The sequence below is a fragment of the Otolemur garnettii genome, unplaced genomic scaffold (assembly GCF_000181295.1).
Source record: "Otolemur garnettii isolate 467f Iridium unplaced genomic scaffold, OtoGar3 scaffold00059, whole genome shotgun sequence".
NCBI classification, from domain to species: domain Eukaryota; kingdom Metazoa; phylum Chordata; class Mammalia; order Primates; family Galagidae; genus Otolemur; species Otolemur garnettii.
The window spans coordinates 5,840,589-5,860,734 of record NW_003852454.1 but is presented as its reverse complement, the minus strand read 5'-3'; the positions used below and the strand labels follow the sequence as shown (position 1 = coordinate 5,860,734).

The 20,146-nt window shown below is 42.5% G+C and overlaps 1 protein-coding gene across 1 annotated transcript in view; it reads right to left on the bottom strand.

Annotated features, from left to right (window-relative positions):
* Positions 1-9,815: 9,815 nt before the first annotated feature.
* RALB (RAS like proto-oncogene B) overlaps positions 9,816-20,146 on the bottom strand; it is a 43,681-nt gene continuing 33,350 nt past the window's right edge. The window contains exons 3-5 of the mRNA XM_003792640.3: positions 18,825-19,033; positions 13,910-14,087; positions 9,816-10,718 (exon numbers count right to left, since the gene is read on the bottom strand). Coding sequence (XP_003792688.1) covers positions 10,599-10,718; positions 13,910-14,087; positions 18,825-19,033 — 507 coding nt within the window. The 3' untranslated portion in view covers positions 9,816-10,598. The remainder of the gene's footprint in view (positions 10,719-13,909; positions 14,088-18,824; positions 19,034-20,146) is intronic.

Here is a 20,146-nt window from a genome sequence, read left to right as displayed (position 1 = left end):
CCTCCAGCCAGACAGCAAATATCCAGTTTCAGCACAGCAGAAAGCTTTCTCACTGAGGAAACAAATCAGTCTTCAAATCTGGGTTTAGAGAAATATAACCTGGCCAGACTGCTAAGATAACAGTTCTAGATCTTATTTCACTTTGCCTCTTGGTACTTAGTCCTTAAAGGAGAGCCTCTACTTTACAAAGAAACTTTAATTATGTGCTTCATCAAGGCTGTGTGACTTTACATTTAAGCTACTTAATTTGTTTTAGCAAATACTCAGGATCCCACAATTAGTAAGACTCGATAGGATGCCCTGGGGATGCAGAGTTGAGCAGTACATGGTCTCTGTGCTTGCAGGGCTCACATGCCCACAGGGTCTAACAGCAGAGAAGCACCTCGGAACCGTGTGAGGACCAGCTGGGAGGGCTGTGAGCAGGCAGGTGGGGGTGGCAGGGAGGAGGGCTGAGGGCAGCGGCAGGTGGGGCTTCATGGTTGCCTGCAGCTTTTAAGGGTGAGGAGATGATCAGATGTGGGCTTCACAAAGACATTTTGTTGTTTGTATTTCATACCTCAATAAACCTAAACTTTTTAAACAGAAGTGGGCAGAGAGTTAAGCCAGTAAAGGAATGATACACAGAACAGTCAAAGAGGTGAAAGGAGACACAGGAGGGAATGAAGTCATGGAGACATCAGCAAACGCCACAGAGAGGGGAAAAGAGAAAAAGGCCCTGTGCTTCTGGAGGAAGAAGTCGCTGGTGACTTTGCCCCAGTCAACCTGGCGGAAATGGAAGCAGATTGCAACAGGGACTCATTCATGTTTCTGGAACATGCAGCACCTTCCACTGTGCCTGAAGGAACATGGTTTAACCATGAAAAAATAGAATATTTTCTTGTATCTATACAATCCAAACATCTCTACAGAAAAAAAAAAAAAACTACATACATACCCAAAGCAATTTTTCCCTAATGAAGAACATAACTCGCACAGCATGAATCAGTAAGATGGCCAATTCCACTTGGGAAAGTGCTGACTTGACTCAAAGTTATGTAGTCACCTTGACCACAGAAGTCAGACCCTTTAGAAGCAATACTCCGAGAGGCTCCACAACCCGGCCCCAGTCCCCAGAACCCACATACTCCACGGGTTGCCCAACCCCAGTGTGACGCCTTCCCACCAAGCTGAGAAGCCCTGGCCTGGAGCTATGTTTTCAGCTGTGCCAAAATGAAGAAACTTCCTGGGCCAAGACTTCACCTCATCTTAGCACTCCACTCTCACACCAACACGATTAACTCACGTAGGTCATGTCTATGTTTACATATTTTTATCGTAGGTTTAAAATAATGGAACCATACATTTGTTTTCACTGGATAAATCAGATTTTATAGAAGTTTCTCCAGCTGTCACTACTAAACATACCCAAGATTTGGTAACTTAGCCCTTAAGTTAACCAATTACTCCTTTGATTCCTGCATGATGCTCACCTTAAGATATGTTTGGTTTAATTACTAGAAATATCTAATCTTGTTTTAACATGTGAAGTTGATAGAAGCTAACTTTCCTAAGAATTTTGGAACTTGAAAATCATTAGGATATCTGGTCCATACTTGGTCCTTCTTCAAAGGGATTCTGAGGTTTATCTTACAGGGGTACAAGTGAATCTTTCTAAGAACAGAATGTGAACGTTTTAAAACAATAACTGAGAAAATGACATGAAGGCTGTGCTGACCAGTTAGATGGAAGTATTTCGGATTGGGTGTGAAAACCCCACATTGTACCCCAGAAGTGCATTAATGTACATAGTTACCATTCAATAAAAAAAAAAAAAAAAGGACCTGCAATTGATCTTTCAGTCTGTGGATGTGCTGTGAGAGGTGATGCCCGCGCCCATGCCTGCGCCCATGCCAGGCAGCTGGGTCTCGTTCATGCTCACCGGCTGCCCACAGCCTCCTGCACTTTCTTCACCAACCTGAAGACCAAGTCTTCAGCTCTGCCATGTTTCTGAGCTTCTCAGACACAACCAAAGGTCCCATCCTGATTTAATGAATTGTGTGTATGGCAGCGAATCAAACTGGCAATACTTCTGACAATCTTGTCAGTGTCACTGAAAATATCTAGCTTGGTGGCAACAAGTGAGTGAGTAGAAATTAACAGCTGTGCAGCATGTCCAAACGTGCTCTGGGATGTAAATGAAACAGACTGGGGGTGCTGCTGGAGGAAGTATCCTCCTCATTTATGTCCATTCAAACAGAAAAGGACAGCCAAAGGACTGAATCAGTTTTAAAATGTTTACTACATCCCCTTTCCAAAAGCCCTCAAAGTGGCACTTGTGTAGCAACTTCTAAAAAGAAATAGGAAAGTTTATATCAGCAATACACATCTCAAAAAGTAGTCATCACCACAGAGCAAAGTCATACACTAACTGCGACTTCCAAGCAAGCTGTTCCTAAGCCTGCTAACAGCAGTCTATGACATCACTAGCAGCACAGGCAGGTTAACTCAGATTTCTCAACCATGTGAACATAAGAGAACATTCAAAGCTACTATTCAATATATTTCAAAAAAGTTAGGGCAAAAAGGAATTACTACTTCACATACCATGTTATTAACTCATCACCCATGAAGGGCAAAAAGTATAAATGGAATCAACAGGCACAGGGAAAACCCAAGATTCCCTCACTTGAAAGTTGATGTCAGGAGACAATTGGTCAGACCCACATCTGCCCCCCAAATGCTGAGGTCCACACTCCTGCAGAATAGAGATTGCCTCAGTCAAGACAGCCCTTGCATAAAGTCAAATCAATGAATTCCTTCTAACTTTCACTCAACATTGTCTGCAAAAAGAGGAAATGCTAAGCACTTGTGAAAATAAAATCAGTACAAAATGAAAGGCTGAGTCTCTCCTGAAGCCTCCATTCAAATAATAGTAAGAAAAATCCCAAAGGGCCAAAAGAATGGGAGAGAGCCACTAGCTGATGTGACAGTTTGACAAACGTATGAAAGCTGGAATGCCGATGTGAGTTGGTAGACAGAGAAGTGGCAGGATGGGCTTAGTCGAAATTGGGAGCTTAAGCAGCAGGACAAGGGGAGCACAGCTGGAAACAGGGAGATTAAATAGAGGTCTGTCTGGGAGACAGTCCACCTTACCCCTACAGGCAACACTGTGCATATTATCAGGGCCCTTCTGTTAAAAGGAAGTGTCCAGAGGGAACCGAGGCAGCTAGCCTGGCAGGTGGCTCCCACAGTGGACCTCCCCTCAATTAGGCATTAGGGATCTCCAGCACCATGACTGATTTTCTGCTCATACACCCAAAGTTCAGCTGCTATTTTACATGCCCCTCTCATATACCTGGAGCTCCTGGCTGATTTTCTCTTGCTTCTGTAAGGTTATGGCTGATAACCAGAAATCACTACATGTTTAAGGGAAACTACCACTTAAAAATTAAAGAACAGGTGGCGGCACCTATGGCTCAGTGGGTAGGGTGCTGGCCCCATATACTGAGGGTGGTAGGTTCAAACCTAGCCCCAGCCAAACTACAACAAAAAATAGCCAGGTGTTGTGGCAGGTGACTGTAATCCCAGCCACTCAGGAGGCTGAGGCAAGAGAATCGCCTAAGCCCAGGAGTTGGAGGTTGCTGTGAGCTGTGATGCCACTGCACTCTACCGAGGGCGATAAAGTGAGACTTTATCTCTAAAAAGAAATAAAATAAATAACAGCAAAAATGGGGAAAAAAATTCAACCAAAGTAACTCTGGGAATACAACTTTCAAGAGACTTAATATCCTTAGAAAGTCAAGATAGGGTGGCGCCTGTGGCTCAAAGGGCTCAAAGGCGCTGGCCCCATATGCCGGAGGTGGCGGGTTCAAACCCAGTCCCGGCCAAAAAACAAAACAAAACAAAAAGAAAGTCAAGATATTAAATCCAGAAGGCCAAGAATAGTTGCTATGAAAAAGGAACAATCAAAGACCAAAGCTTCTGTTCACACACACAAAGAGAAGATAACTAGCGCAAGCCTCACGGGAATGGATTTAGTCTGCTTTGTTCACTGCTATATCTTAAGAGCCTACAATACTGCTTGGCAAATCACAGGTGATGAAAAGTGGAGGATGAATTTGAGAAAAATAAAGACAGAAAATATAAGAAACAATGAGGCAGATATGAACAGGGTAACAGGAGTTCTAGAAAGAAAGAACAGAAAACAGACAAGATCAAAGAACTTTTGAAACTACCTTTTCTGGAGCTGAAGAGACAGGAGTCTTCACTGAAAGCCTCTGCTGTGTGCCACACAGGATGAGTCAGTCACAAAAGACCCACATTTAGATCTCCTACTGTGTCATTTCAGACACGACAGGTAAGGAGAAAGTCCTCAGTGACAGAAGAGAGAAGCAAAAACCAAAGCTCCTACTGCAAGGGGATGACAACCAGGATGACAGTAGGCCTGTTAGGAACTAGACCGCACAGCAGGAAGTAAGCAGTGGGAGAATGAGTGAAGCTTCACCGTATGGACAGCCACTCCCCACTGCTGGCAACACCACCTGAGCTCCACCTGTCAGCAGCCCTAGATTCTCAGGTGCACAAACTCTACTGGAAACTGCAATCTAGGGTGAGCTCCTTCTGAGAGCCGAATGTCTGATGATTTGAGTTGGAGCTACGGCAACAATGCTAGTGCTGGGGAGCACCTCCAAATACAGATTACTATTAGCAGAAGTTTGCACAGAGACCATAATAAATCAATTGCTTGAAGACTCATATTGAAATCATCCCCCTCTGCCCCATGGAAAAACTGTCTTCCATGAAATTGGTCCCTGGTACCAAAAAGATTGGGGACTGCTGTTTGAGGACACTAGACCCAAGCCGTCCAAGTTCCCAGGGAAAATTATTTTGAACCCAGAATTCTGCTCCAGGCCAAAACAGCAGTCAAATAAAGGGCAAAATAGCAACACTCTCATGTATGCTGAGGAGTATGAAAAGCGCACCCTTCCTGAAAATGTACTCCAGTAAAATGAGAGTATAAACTCAAACAGGAAGATACGAGACTCAGGAAAGTATGGGATTAACCCAAGTGTCTGATAAAAACCAATCTCAGTACCTAAAACGTAGTCAGCCCAAATTACACGGAGTCAGCCCAAATTACACGGGGCAATCAATGAGCTCTATGCAGATTCCACCCTTCAGAAGGAAAGAAAAAGAAACTGACTTCAGGGGAAGAAGTACAAGGTATTCTCTCATCAAGAAAAAAGTGGTTTCAGGAAAAATGGCCTGGGGGTGGGGAGGATACATAGGAAATAGACAAGGATGAAGTGAGCCAAAATAAAGCACGATTCCTGCAAAGGATGGAAGAGTCCACTTGACCACACGACAGGAACGCTCCCCTCGTGTGAAGAACCTGCCTGCAAGTGGAAAAACATGCGACTGCGCCAGGGCTCCTTGAAGGCGATCTGCATAAATCAGGGTCCTCACACCACTGTCGACTGGTTCTCTATCTTTCTGTATCTGAATAATGGCCACAGAATGGGCATCACGTCATCCACCTTGAGAAGGAAACGAGGGTATAATAGAGCAGGAAGAGCTGATGAAAGCTCAGGAGGAGAGGAGGGTCCAGAGAGAAAGGGCAGGAGTGCTAATGTCCTCACCTTTCCAAGTGGGGAGCCAAGTGACACCTTGAAGAGCTACCTGGATAAGACACACAAGTTTAAACACATAATTTTAAAAGGTATGGCAGTCATCAAGAAAAGGAATTAAAACAGTGACAATGGTGATGGGAGTAAAGAGATTGGGTGGGCTAAATCACTGGAGACGTCTGAGATTGAAAATCAAGACATAATGGCATAAGAATATTATTTAGGAATAGAGGAAGAACCAAAGAATGATCTGAGAAGAGAAAAGGTTAGATGTGGCCTTTAAAGAACAGGGCTGGAGGCTCCGCGCCTGTGGCTCAAGTGGCTAAGGCGCCAGCCACATACACCTAAGGTGGTGGGTTCAAATCCAGCCCGGGCCCACCAAACAACGATGGCTGCAACAAAAAAATAGCTGGGCGTTGGGGCAGGCACCTGTGGTCCCAGCTACTTGGGAGGCTGAGGCAGGAGACTCGCTTGAGCCCAGGAGTTGGAGGTTGCTGTGAGCTGCGATGCTATAGCACTCTACCCAGGGGGACAGCTTGAGGCTCTGTTCAAAAAAAAAGAACAGGGCTGGAGTAGAAACAGCAAAACTAAAGACCCTCCAGGCTGGGCACGGTGGCTTACGCCTATAAAGGCACTCTCTGGGTTATGAACAGGATAGGTTCTGCAGGTTTGTTCTTAAGTTGAATCTGTATGTAAGTTGGAACAGGTCCATTAACCTATTACCTGTAATCAGCTCTGTTCATAAATGCAAGTTGTAGGTTAGTTGGATGTTTGTAACTTGGGGATTTATTGTCATAGCCTCATTCATAAGTGTGACTTGTACATAAGTTGGATGTTTGTAACTCAGGGACTGCCTGTAACTTCTAGCACTCTAGGAGGACAGGTAGAAGGATTAATTGAGCTCAAGAGTTCAAGACCAGCCTGAGTAAGACCAAGACCTTGTCTCTACTAAAAATAGAAAAATTAGCCAGGCACTTGTATGTAGCCTGCACCTGTAGTACCAGTTACTGGGGGGGCCGAGGCAGGAGGATAGCTTAAGCCCAGTAACGGGGGTTGCAACGAGCTATAATGATGCCACTGCACTCTAACCAGGACAACAGAGTGAGATTCTGTCTCCAAGAAAAAGACTAAAGACCCTCCACAACAAGCAGGTCTAGGCCTTTAGATTTTAAAGCTTCTGCAGTTATAAATTTTTTTTTCCAGTTTTTGGCTGGGGCTGGGTTTGAACTCACCACTTCCGGCATATGAGGCCAGTGCCCCACTCCTTTGAGCCACAAGTGCCACCCTGCAGTTATAATTTTGATAAACTCTTTCAGTGAATTTTTAAAGTGCAACAATTAAAGTCAGGTTTACAACTATTAATATTAACATATATATTAACTTTTTTTTTTTTAGAGACACAGTCTCACTTTGTTGCCCTCAATAGAGTGCTGTGATCTCACAGCTCACAGCAACCTCCAGCTCTTGGGCTTAGGTGATTCTCTTGCCTCAGCCTTCCGAGTAGCTGGGACTACAGGCACCTGCCACAATGCCTGGCTGTTTTTTTGTTGCAGTTTGGCTGGGGGTGGGTTTGAACACGCCACCCTCAGTATATGGGACCGGTGCCCTACTCACTGAGCCACAGGCGCCGCCCTATGAATATTAACCTTTCAAACACTGTTAAGCTTCAATAGTGCTTTATTACAATGTAGTTTCTAGCCCAACAGAGGTGAATTTTATATTTCACTTGTCATTTAAATTTATATACAAGCAGTCCTTGAGTTACAAACATCTGACTGACGTACAACTTGAACTTACAAATGGAGCCTCTTACAGATAATAGGTAAAGATGTACCTGTTCCAACTTACATACGGATGCTGTTGTATGTACACATACATACCTATGTTGTTCGTTATCCAGGGACTGCCGGTACCATAATTAATCTAAAACATCATTTTCTCCCACATTTTTATGTAATTGAAATCAAGACAGATTCATTTACTCGGTCGGGTTCTTATTACTGGTATATAAATTATGTTGACATTGTCTTGTGATCGATGGCATCTTGGATTTGATGAAATAGGATACGGGTAGGAAATTGTGTGTCTAGGTATTTTTCCTCTCCATTGCTTTACGAAATCACAGACTGTTACATCTTTTTTTAATACTCTGCTCCTCCCTCTTCATACTCCAGCCATATATAGTGGTCTGTGGGCTTTTCCTGAACACCTTAGGGTAATAGTTCTCAACCTATAGGTCGAACTGTATTAAAGGGCCACAGCATTAGGAAGGTTGAGAACCACTGCCTTAGGGCCTTGGGACCAGCTCCAACCGTGCCCTGGTCTGGAAAGTCCTGCACTCAGCCCACTCGTTCCTCAAACCCGGCTCCTTCAGGCCACGCAATTTCAGGTTAATTGTCACTTCCTTGGAGAAGCCTATGGACCATCCAATCTAAACCATCTCTATACACTAAAGACATTTCTTATAATATTTCTCAGTTTTATTTTCATTAAAGCATTTACCCTTATAATTTCATCTGTCTGTCTCTTACCTTACTCAAGCATAAGCTCTGGGACAGCAGAGATGTTGCTTATCTTATTCAACACTATTTCCCTGGCACCTAGGATACAGCCCGACACTCAGTGGGTGTTCAAATATTTGTAGAATACTTCAGAAAAATAAACTATTGGCAAAATACCTAATCCTACTATAAGTAGGTTTCAAATGTATAAACAGCATTGCTTCCCTATTTTTCTATGACAAAGAATCTCATATGTACAATAAATTATTTTGTTAGGAAGATCCGCTTCTGACTGCTAGCCAGTCAAATATAATTTTAGAAATACACTAACAGTATCTACCAAATATAATTTCTATAACATGAAACAAGTCATACCATCTTTGATGCATTTATACATATTCTAAATTTACCTACTTTTGACCAGAACTTATATTAAACAGGTAGCAAACTAGGATGAAAACACAAAAGTTATTTCAGAAATTTAAAAGAGTAATTACCCTCAACTTTTAAATTTTAAGAGTGATCTCTCCTGAAGGAGAGGACAAGTTAAAATTGCTATTTATATTTATAATTTTATTTCCCACAGCTCAATTAACAGGGTTAATTGAAATAGTTTGTTCGATCCTGCAAAACAGCTGACAAGAACTATAAAGAACTGTCAGTTCCTTGAATACTCATGCTTCACATGTATGACAAAAAGGTGAAATGAAAAGGCTGAAATACTGAAAATGTCTATTTGTCTGCTTTGTTTTTATTCAAAAAAAGCCCATGATTCTTTGGGACGTGATACAAGATTGTTTCCCAGTTAGATCATAATTTCTATAACATCTATAATAATCATAAATTCCAAAGGTTCCTGCTCTCCCCATCCCAATTCACTTTTGGCACCTATACATGAAATGTCACTTCTGAAAAATGGGGAAAACGTATGCTGAATACTTGGGCTTTTATCACAGTCCTCCCTTCTGATGAAAATTTTTCTGATTGCTGAATTTAGAATACTGATACAGTAAGAAAGATAAACAATATCTCATCAAAAAAATATTTTTCTAACTATCTGGCTATCTTAGCAAAGAATTGTATTAGCCAATTCTCCGAAGTAAAGGGGCAATTGCTTATCTTTCCCCACTTCCTCTAATTTTAGATGTGGAATCACAGAGCAGTTCTACAAGAGGTAGCAGAAGGTCTGGCATAGGCTCTGGCTTCATGATTTCAGAAGACAATTTTAACACATCCCATCTTTCAGAAGAATTTGTGTGATACTCTGTGAAACAAAAGAGGCTCACTTGACCTCTGCCAGCAGAGTGATACTGATCAGGAAGACAGAACCTCAATTTCTAGTGGAGAAGGAGGGGACTTAACCAGGGAGGGCAATTAGGAGGGGACTTAGCTAAGGAATTTTTAAAAAATCTGATTAGAAAAGTGGGTCATGGGGCTGGGCACAGTGGCTCACACCTGTAATCCCAGCACTTGGGAGGCTGAGGGGGGTGGACTGCCTGAGCTTGCAGGTTCGAGACTATCCTGAGCCAGAGCAGGACGTCATCTATAAAAAAAAAATAACCAGGTGTTCTGGTGGGCTCCTGTAGTCCCAGCTACTTGGGAGGCTGAGGCAAGAGAATCGCTTGAGCTCAAGAGTTTGAGGTTGCTGTGAGCTATGACATCATAGCCCTCTATCAAGGGTGACAAAGTGAGACTCTGTCTCAAAAAAAAAAAAAAGAAAGAAAGAAAGAAAGAAAAGTGGGTCATTTATAAAGTACACTACTCTTGAGTCTTTACTCAGTCTAACAAAAAAGTTCCTACACACAAATTGGGATGCTACAAGAGAAAAATTGCCAACACGGGCTATAATTGGCAAATGCTTAAACATGAAGAAAACAACGTTCATTTTTCATATACAAGGAGAATTCATAAACTCGATAGTGACCTATTTGGCACACTTGAAATTCACTTTTTTAGCTGTGCTTCAGATCTACAGGGTATTGCCAAGAAATTTATCCAAAAAATCTGTGGATTTTTCAGTATCATTAGAGTTTAATGGATGTTTCTCATTGCTACTGCTGAACTGATAAATGTGGGGGAGGGGAGGTCTTACTCCACTCTCTTCTTCCAAAACCTAATGAGACAGTTTTATTTCAAAACAAAAGATGGTAGGTAATGTTATAAAACTAGGAACAAAGTAAAACACCAGGACAATATTTTTCTACGTAATTAACACTTGCCTGTTTCCTACCTGTAACACTACAGATGTAGTTAAGCTTTTGGGAGGAGGGAAGAAACTCCAAAATCTAACAAAGCAGCCATTCCATTCATGGACAAAGGCTTACTTCTTCTACCAGCCACCAAGTCACAGATATTTTCCCCATTTAAAGAAGTATGCATGAACCAGGCTGGGGAGAGCAGGAAGCACCATCAAAAAGTCAACTGCAGTCTTCTCTTTACCAACCCAGCCCTGTGTCCTGGTAGCAACTGACTTCCTCCACCACCTCGACATTCACAGTAAGCAACATCTTTCTTTAAAACTTTTCTTGTTCTTGCTGCTTTTCTTGCCATTCTTATCTTTGTTTTCTGACATCTTCTTTGCTCTGATTTCTCTCATTAGGTCAAAAAACACCTGGGGGTGGGGTGGGAGGGATAAAAAGAACAGAGAAGAAAAAGCCATCAACTAAGCTGGATATGGAATTATATTTTAACATATAAAGCTAAACTTATTTTTATAAAACATATGCCAACAAAAACAAAGGATCTAGAGCAAGTAAGAATAATTAACTCTAAAAACATTCTAATGATACAACATAAACACCTCTGCACCTTAGCAAGCTAAGGACTGAATCATCACACTGTCGCTGCCGTTCAACAGCTAATTTTGAAATGATGAATCTCTTTTTAATGATAAGTATGATGAAGAGTAAAACATGCTTTTTGCACAGATAGAATAAACCTACAGCTTTGTGAAATTCACAAATATTGACAGTGACAACAACAATCCGATTTTCAAGCATGTCCAACCACCACAGAAGAGAAGGGTGTGGGGACCTGTTACTGGGTGCTCTGTTCACCTCTGTGTCTTATTTAATCCTTACAGAACCCTAAAAAAGGGGACCATCATTTTGCATGACACCTCGCCCAGTATAAGTCTACAACAGCCCCCCAGAAGGCAGCAGAGTGGGAGGAGGAGGGCATGAGGCAGTGAATCACTGAGGCCCGGCACCATGAAACTGAGGCGGGGGCGGGGGGAGCCAGATGTCCTTCCTGCCACAGTATCCCTTCCCATGCACCCCTCCCACTCCAGTCCTCAGGAACAACTACTCCTCCATTCCTTGTGATGTCAGCTGAAAGGAACTTTATCACGAACTGATGAGACTTGTCCTCTGAATGCCAGGGTACTATTAGATACAGATTATCATGTGTCACGGTAGTTTGGGTTTTGCCCTCTGCTACCAGCAATCTTGCCAGATAACTGATTATACCCAAGCAGACAAAATATGCCTTCTACAAAGAGACATCTGAGCCTTCTCACAGAGTGATGGGGAGTCCGAGCGTGAGACCAAGCATGGGCTTTTATCTTTGGACATTCCCACAAAACCACAAGCTCCACAGTCCTTCTTCTGCAAGATCAAGGTTCTGGAGTGTGGGACCCCTGAGCATTTACACGGGCTCCAGGCACAGAGAAGCCCCCTCCGGCCCAGCTGGTCAGGCTGACCCAAGTACCCCTGCACGTCAGCCTCTCAGGAGAGAGCCTGCCCATGACAGCACTGTGAACGGCTTCAAATGTTACAGGTTTTTCCTTTTCTCCTAACAGCAAAAGGCAGGAGGAGGGGAATGGAGCTTGTCCAAGTAAAATGATGACAAAGTTGTTCATGGGCTGATCTTATCACATCTTTTATGTAAATTCTGTACAAGTGAATACAATGCTGCCAGTCATAAGTTTCTGCTGGTTCCTGTCTGGCAGGTCAAGCTGGTGCAAGGGAGGAGGAGGGAGGACGGCCCCCTTGCCCAATCCTACCCCATCCAAAAAGTACACATCAACAGCTCCAAGCTGAGAAAGTCTTCCTGATTTTTTAAAAATGAAGCCTATGTCTGGACTTCCTGTATGTTTCCCATAGCTAGGAAATAATCCGATAGAAAGAAAGATTTTGAATAGCATAAGAATCAACATAAGAGTTGAGATAATTTGAAAGGAAACGCAGCTGATGATACACACACTTTACATTGTAGACAACAACCAACTGGACCCGTGGGTGCTGCCAAGGTGCTTCCACAGTGAGCCCCTTCTAACACCAATGGTCTAAATACCCAGGTTGTTCTGACACCATGTCACTTGGTTAAAAATCTCCCTACACCAGGTAAGAAGCAAAGGGGCAGCATTTCTTTATTTCTCCACAAGGAAGAGAAACAGAAGAAGGGATGTGGGAGACCTGGATACTGAAGCCGCATACCAGGCCCACCATTTCGCTGCCAAACTGCAATGGCTTTCCATTTTGCAAGAGCATGGATCATGAGGTAAGAGCTAACGAGCAAGGCGAAAGCCTCAACTTTAATGTTTAAAGATTTTAACTGTGTGGCAGCCAATGGGAACCTACTTTAAAAAAGAAAAAACAGCCACGCATGTGGTGGCCTGTGATCCCAACACTCTGAGAGGCTGAGGCGGGTGGACTGCCTGAGCTCACGAGTTCGAGACCAGCCTGAGCCAGAGCAAGACCCCATCTCTTAAGAAAAAAAAAGAAAAAAAAAAGCCAGGGGTTGTGGCAGGCACTTGTAGTCCCAGCTACTTGGGAAGCTGAGGCAAGAGAATCACTTGAATCCAAGAGTTTGATGTTGCTGTGACACCATGGCAGGGTGTCAGGTGAGACCCAGGGTGACAAAGTGAGACTCTGTCTCAAAAAAAATAAATAAATAAAAAAGAAAAAATGAAGTCTAACAACAGCAACCCCCGCAGGTGGTCTTTCAAATTGTCAACATTCAGCATTATCAAGGTCACCCTCACATTAGCTTCAGAGAACGAGAAAGTACTGCTGGCGTTGGCTATGGGATAAAGAGAGAGAAAAGAGGTCTTGAGAGCAAATACTACTTAGAGACTAACTATAAATACAGATCACCCTGGCTCTGTCAGTGAAAAGAATCAATCTAACCATAACTCAATGAGAGCAAAATCAAGAAACCCCCGTTTCTCCCCAGGTCACATTCAGGGAACCTCCTGGTCAGCCCTGCTCCTGAAGAGCAATGGGAAGGTGAGAGGACGCCAGCTGCGTCCATCCCTCCGGCACAGTCCCCACAACCAACGGCCTCATCATGCCACACTTCCAAGGACTATGCAACACTGAGCATACTTTAAAGAAGCCTCATGTCGAAGCAAAAGGACTCCAGGGCCTGATGCTCTCAATGCTTCTCATTACAATGGCTCACACATCTGGAGAACTCAGCGTCTTCACCTAGTCCCCACAAACAGTTCCCACAAAAACACACAGGTGACACATCTGCATTCTGCAGTTTCTCAAGTCTGTTTCTATCTCTTTCTCTTTTTTTTTCTGAGTCTTATTTTGTCACCCTTGGTAGAGTGCCATAGCATCAGCTCACAGCAACCTAAACTCTTGGGGTTGAATGATCTTCTTGCCTCAGCCTCCCAAGTAGCTGGGACTATAGGTACCTGCTACAGAATCTGGCTATTTTTAGAGATGGGGTCTTGCTCTTGCTCTTGCTCAGGCTGGTCTCGAACTCGTGAGCTCAAGCAATCCACCCCCCTCAGCCTCCCAGAGCGCTACAGTCTGCTTCTATTTCTAAGAAACACGCTGAGCGAGTGCCTACCTTGTCCACATTGGCCCGTGTCTTAGCCGATGTCTCCACATACTGCACGCCCCACTCTTCGGCTTTACTCCTGGCCTCCTCAATGGGCACCTGCCTCCGCTCCTCTAAGTCAGACTTGTTTCCCACTACAAGCAACGGGATTTTATCCTCTTCAGACTTGACACGGAGGATCTGTTCCCTAAAACATCACATCAAAAATACAGTACCTAAGAAAGCCAGAAAACAAACCTGGTTTTGTGGACCCACCTAAAATAAAAGACTTTCCTAAGGCTGAAGAAGAAATTGCTACATTTAGGGCATGTTCCAAGGAAGCTAAAGAGGCAGTTATAACTTAGACAAGTGTTTTCAAAGTCCAGTTCTTGGACCAGGCCCAGTGGTGGCTCATGTCTGTAATCCTAGCACTCTAGGAGGCCAAGGAAGGAGGACTGCTTGAACCTGGGAGTTTAAGATTAGTCTAAAATAGCAAGAGTGAGACCTTGTCTCTACTAAAAATAGAAAAAACTAGTGGCTCGGCACCTATAGCTCAAGCAGCTAGGGCGCCAGCCACATACACCAGAGCTGGCGGGTTTGAATCCAGCTCAGGCCTGACAAACAACAATGACAATTGCAACCAAAAAATGGCTGGGTGTTGTGGCAGGTGCCTGTAGTCCCAGCTACTTGGGAGACTGAGGCAAGAGAATGGCTTAAGCTTAAGAGTTTGAGGTTGCTATGAGCTGTGACACCACAGCATTCTACCCAGGGTGACAGCTTGAGACTCTGTCTCAAATTAAAGAAAAAAAAAAAGACATTGTGGCAAGTGCATGTAGTCCCAGCTACTCGGGAGGCTGAGATAAGAGAACCACTGCTGAAGCCCAAACAGTTTGAGGTTGCTGTGAGCTAGGATGCCACAGTACTCTACCCAGGACACATAGTGAGACTGTCTCAAAAATATATATATATTTTTAAGTCTGGTTCTCGGTGTGCCTGCCTCAGAATGACCCAGGATGTTCATTACAAATGCAGATTTCTGGGCTCAACCATCCTACAAAAATAGGTGTCTGGATAATAGCCCAGATTTCTGCATTCCAGCAGGAGTACCAATTTATGCTATGTACAAAAGAAAAAGAAAAGAAACTCTGAATCCCCAGGATTAAAACAAGCTAAAAGTATCATCACAAAATGCTTAATAATTCTCCTTAAAAAATGGTCTGATTTCTTTGTGACAATAAAAGCTATGAAATCCAGTGTTTTTCATATGGAAGGCAGTAGCCTGCTGAAATATAGAACTGGTAGGAGTATCTGAAAAGTCTAAAACTTAATGGGACTTCTCACACTGAGTCCTAGTCACCTAACTGACCACCACAACACTTGTACTTTCGTGGATCCTCAAATCAATTTAGTGGGTCAGAATCTAGAGGGACTTTTTTTCCCCTCAGTGAAATATAATATGAAGGAACCATCCAAGGTCATCAGGTAATCTCAAGTAGTAAAGGTAAATTTGCTCTGTGAAACTTCAGTTTTGATTACATCTCCACATGTGTATATGTGTACATAATCCCCCCACCCCAGACCTGCACACACGCGCAAACTGTCCATTCAGACTCTCTTACAGGCAGCAGAATGGGGACCGATACGTAAAGCAGTAATCACATTTCAACGGACAATATTTTTCTACTACAAAGTGGAAAAGATAAAGGGCAATACTCCAAGGCCTATGGAAATGTACTTCAAAAGTGTCTTCTCTAAAAAATCCATTGCCTCTACCAAAAATAATCATCTCTTTAAACATACTAATCAAGATCAAGTATGACAAAAATTAAACATTACATTTCCATTACTTTGGCCTAATGGGGGAGACTTCTACTTCTACATTCCAATACATCTCAAATAGAATCTCCTTCAAAAATGTATTTTGAACCTGCCACCTCCGGCATATGGGGCCGGCACCCTACCCTTTTGAGCCACAGGTGCTGCCCTCAAAAATGTATTTTGTGGAAATTTGTATTGATATTTATGATATAGGATAACATGTCACAATAATAAAAACTGTTTAAAGATAACATACAATTTAAGTACCACATGTCAAAGATTTTAAGACAAAAAGGAAGAAAAAGATGCTTGAAAATTACCTCCAAGTTGCTTTGTTATGCCCTACATCTGAATGGGGGCCAAAAACCATGATATATTTAGAAGTTACATGATCAATACGAATCACGAACAATAAAAAGTCACAGCTTTGTGGCTCATTAGCCTTGCAGGGACATGTAAAATCACCTCATTAATAAACATATTGATGCAAAAATGAGAGAGCAGAGTTCTGGTCTCTTATAACAAGCCTATTTATCTTAGTTCATGGGATACAAGGAAGACTGCATATTAACATTTGGTTTTTTTTTTTTTTTTTGAGACAGAGCCTCAAGCTGTCCCCCTGGGTAGAGTGCCGTGGCATCACAGCTCACAGCAACCTCCAACTCCTGGGCTCAAGCGAGTCTCCTGCCTCCGCCTCCCAAGTAGCTGGGACCACAGGCGCCCGCCACAACGCCCGGCTATTTTTTGGTTGCAGCCGTCATTGTTGTTTGGCGGGTCCGGGCTGGGGATTCGAACCCGCCACCTTAGGTGTACGTGGCTGGCGCCTTAGCCCGTTGAGCTATAGGCGCCGAGCCTTAACATTTGGTTTTATGATGAGGCCTCTCCATTTGAAAAATAGATACAGAAATGCGATGTTTTAAAACTGCTAACAGGCATAAAGTAAAGGGACTGAGTTTAACCACAAGGGTTAGTCATCCTGTGAGCTAGGATGCCCCGGTACTCTACTCAGGACACACAGTAAGACTGTCTCACTGTGTGAGGATCCAGTACCTCAATCCTCTGGGAGGATTTTAAGTGAAAGTCCCAGAGACTATTTCCAGTGATATAAGAAACATGGGCATCTCTGGGACTTTCATTTAAATGTCCAGAGTTCACATCAAGAGAACTAGATTCCTCTTCTTTTTGTTTTAGGTATAGATCTGTCCTTTTTCTTCAAGGATCCCTCTTTTCACATAACAACGAAAACCCTTTCCAAGTTGAGATGAGATTGCTCTGACTCTACAAGAATGTATGAATATTATTTTCTCCATATACACAGTGACAGAGGAGAGGATAAAGGGATGCGGTCTATCCTCTGGAGAGGACTCTCCTGCCCAATACTTAAGCCTTTCTTGGTGAGTCAGGAAGCAATCGGAAATCAAAAAGCTCAGGACAGGGTAGAAAATAAGAGAGTGCATATATCTGTCCTGCTTTATCCTCAAGAAGGTATAAAAACAGGACTAGGACTAGGAAGATACACAATTATAAATGCATGGGCTCTATTAAAACATAGCCTTCTAGGGGTTACCTGAAAAGTCTAAAACTTGATAGGACTTCTCATAATGAGTCCGAGTCACAATACATGTATTATCCTCCCAGAGGATTGCGGTATTGGATCCTTTGAAGACTGGAAGCTCTGAAGCATACCAGCTGGGGCTCTCCTTAGCATCTCCGGCTCACCCTGCATCCACCCCTCAAGGCCCCGGGGCTCACTATGCTTCCCTCCAAATCTTCAGGGCAGATTCAGGTTCTCATTTTCACCTTTGGCTGATCACCTTATTTTCTGACCAAACATGCTAAAGAATGAAAAAAATTACTGATTTTTATTTTCCTCTTTACTTCTCCATAAACTCTAGACCTGCCCTTTTTTTTTTTGGAGACAAAGTCTTGCTCTATTGCCCAGGCTAAAGTTAGAGCTGCTTTTTAAAATAAAAAGTCATTTGGATGGATATGTTTATAAGGAGAAGAGATTTTTTAAAAAAACATACAATTGTATAAGAGAAATGGGAAGGGTATGAAGGGAAAATTACAGAACATAAGAAGTATGCCCCAAAAGTTATTTCTTCATAACAAAATGAACTTAAGTCATTTTTTTTTTTTATTTTGTTTTTTTTTTTGAGATGGAGCCTCAAGCTATCCCCCTGGGTAGAGTGCCATGGCATCATGCTCACAGCAACCTCCAACTCCTGGGCTCAAGCGAGTCTCCTACCTCAGCCTCCCAAGTAGCTGGGACTACAGGCGCCCACCACAACGCCCGGCCATTTTTTGGTTGCAGCCATCATTGTTGTTTGGTGGGCCTGGGCAACTTAAGTCATCTTTAACAGCCACACTTAAAAATGAATTATAGCAGTGAACATTCTACTTACTATGTAAGCACCATGCACCCACCGTGATAGGGCCTGGGGACACAAAGAAGGGTATCCATGGTTCCCACCTGTATGAACCTCATAATCTAATGTATCATGTCACCTCATTTCTCAACTAACAAGTAAATTTTCAGAGAAAGAAACAAAATTCTGATGCTAAGTAAACTTGTCCATGGTCACAAAGCCAGTACAAGGATTCACACTAGGTCTGTCTGATTTTAAGCCACATTCTCTCCCCTCTGCTATGCTAATAGTCCTTACAAGAAGCAGCAAATGGTCATTCTGACTCACACCTCTCACTCTCCTGCCAAGGCTTCATAAATCTACAAACAGATCAAAGTTGTTACTTTTTAAGCTACATTGTAAACAAGAAAAAGGCAGTTGACTCTTATCAATCACTATCTCTTAGGATTTATACGAACTAAATTACAGGTTCTTAAAAGATGGTATACCTTCATCTTTTTTCAGAGATAACAAGATTCTTAGAATAATTTATATTCAGAAATCGCAGAACAGGGAAGACTGAAGAGATTACAAAAATGATGGACTATAACATGCCAACATTCAGAAAGCCCCAGAGAAGTCTTTAGATAGAATTTTTCCTAATAATGACCCTGACCCTCTGCTGCTAGGCTCAGCCCCAAATTCCTTCTAAGCCTAAGACATAGGGGGAAAAAAGTGAAAGCCTCATCCAGGCTTTGGTTATTTCATTTCATATATACCTGAATTCGGCAGTTGCTGTAAAGGATTCATGCTCTGTGATTGAGAACACTAGCAGAAACCCTTCCCCACTCCGAAAGTAGTTGTCTCGAATGGCTGCATAGTCCTCTTGTCCAGCAGTGTCTAGAATATCTATCTGGACTTCTTCTCCATCAAGAACCACTTTCTTTCTATAACTGTCAGCTTTGGTAGGTTCATAGTCTTCCACAAACTGAGGAAATAAACAATAATACCAGTAATTAATAGAGTGTTAAGGGAAATAAAATATGCCAAAAAATAAAACTTAGTATATGGGTACTTGGCATACAATCAACCAAATATCCACTGAGTGTCTACAATTATCACACTATATATAACACACTATAAAATAAAAGTAACATTTTATGTAACACTTCAGTTCTGCACAGCTCTCAGTTCTACCATTTTTTATTTTGTTTTTAAACAACATGGGCAGATGAGGAAACCACACACATAGCATAACACTTGGCAATATTATTTTCAGTATAAAATTATAACACAAACACAGGCATGGGTGAGAGACAGGAGCTTTTTATTCATATTCATATCCATATTCAACATTAGAAAGTAATTTGCTTTGTAGCCCAATGGTCAGAGCATCATCTCATGCACCAAGGCTGGTGGGTTCAAACAGGCCCAGGCCGGCTGAACAAAAAAAAAAGAAAGAAAAGAAAGTAATTTGGCAAGATGTACTAAGAGTCTTAAGTAACTACATAGCATGATAAACTCCAAATGGGTCAAAGATTGAATGTAAAAAAAAAAAAAACCACCAAAGTACTAGAAGAAAACGTGAATGAAATCTTTTTACTACCTGAAAGTAAGCAAGGCCTTTTTAAGCATCTCAAAATCTAGAAACCACATAAGAAAGAGATGATTGACTAGGCTACAATAAAAACAAAAAACATATCTGTGGTATAACATAACATGAACAAAGACAAATGACAAACTGGGAAAAGATATCTAAGCCCATTATTACAAAGAGCTAATTTCTTTAACATATAAAATGTTCTGGCTCAGCACCTGTAGCTCAAGCGGCTAAGGTACTAGCCACATGCGCCAGAGCTGGCAGGTTCGAATCCAGCCTGGGCCTGCCAAACAACAATGATAAACTACAACCAAAAAAGAGCCTAGCGTTGTGGCAGGTGCCTGTAGTCCCAGCTACTTGGGAGGTTGAGGCAAGAGAATCATTTGAGCCCAGGAGTTGGAGGTTGATGTGAGCTGTGATGCCACAGCAATCTACCCAGGGCGACAGCTTGAGGCTCTGTCTCAAAAAATAATAATAATAAATATATATATATATATATAT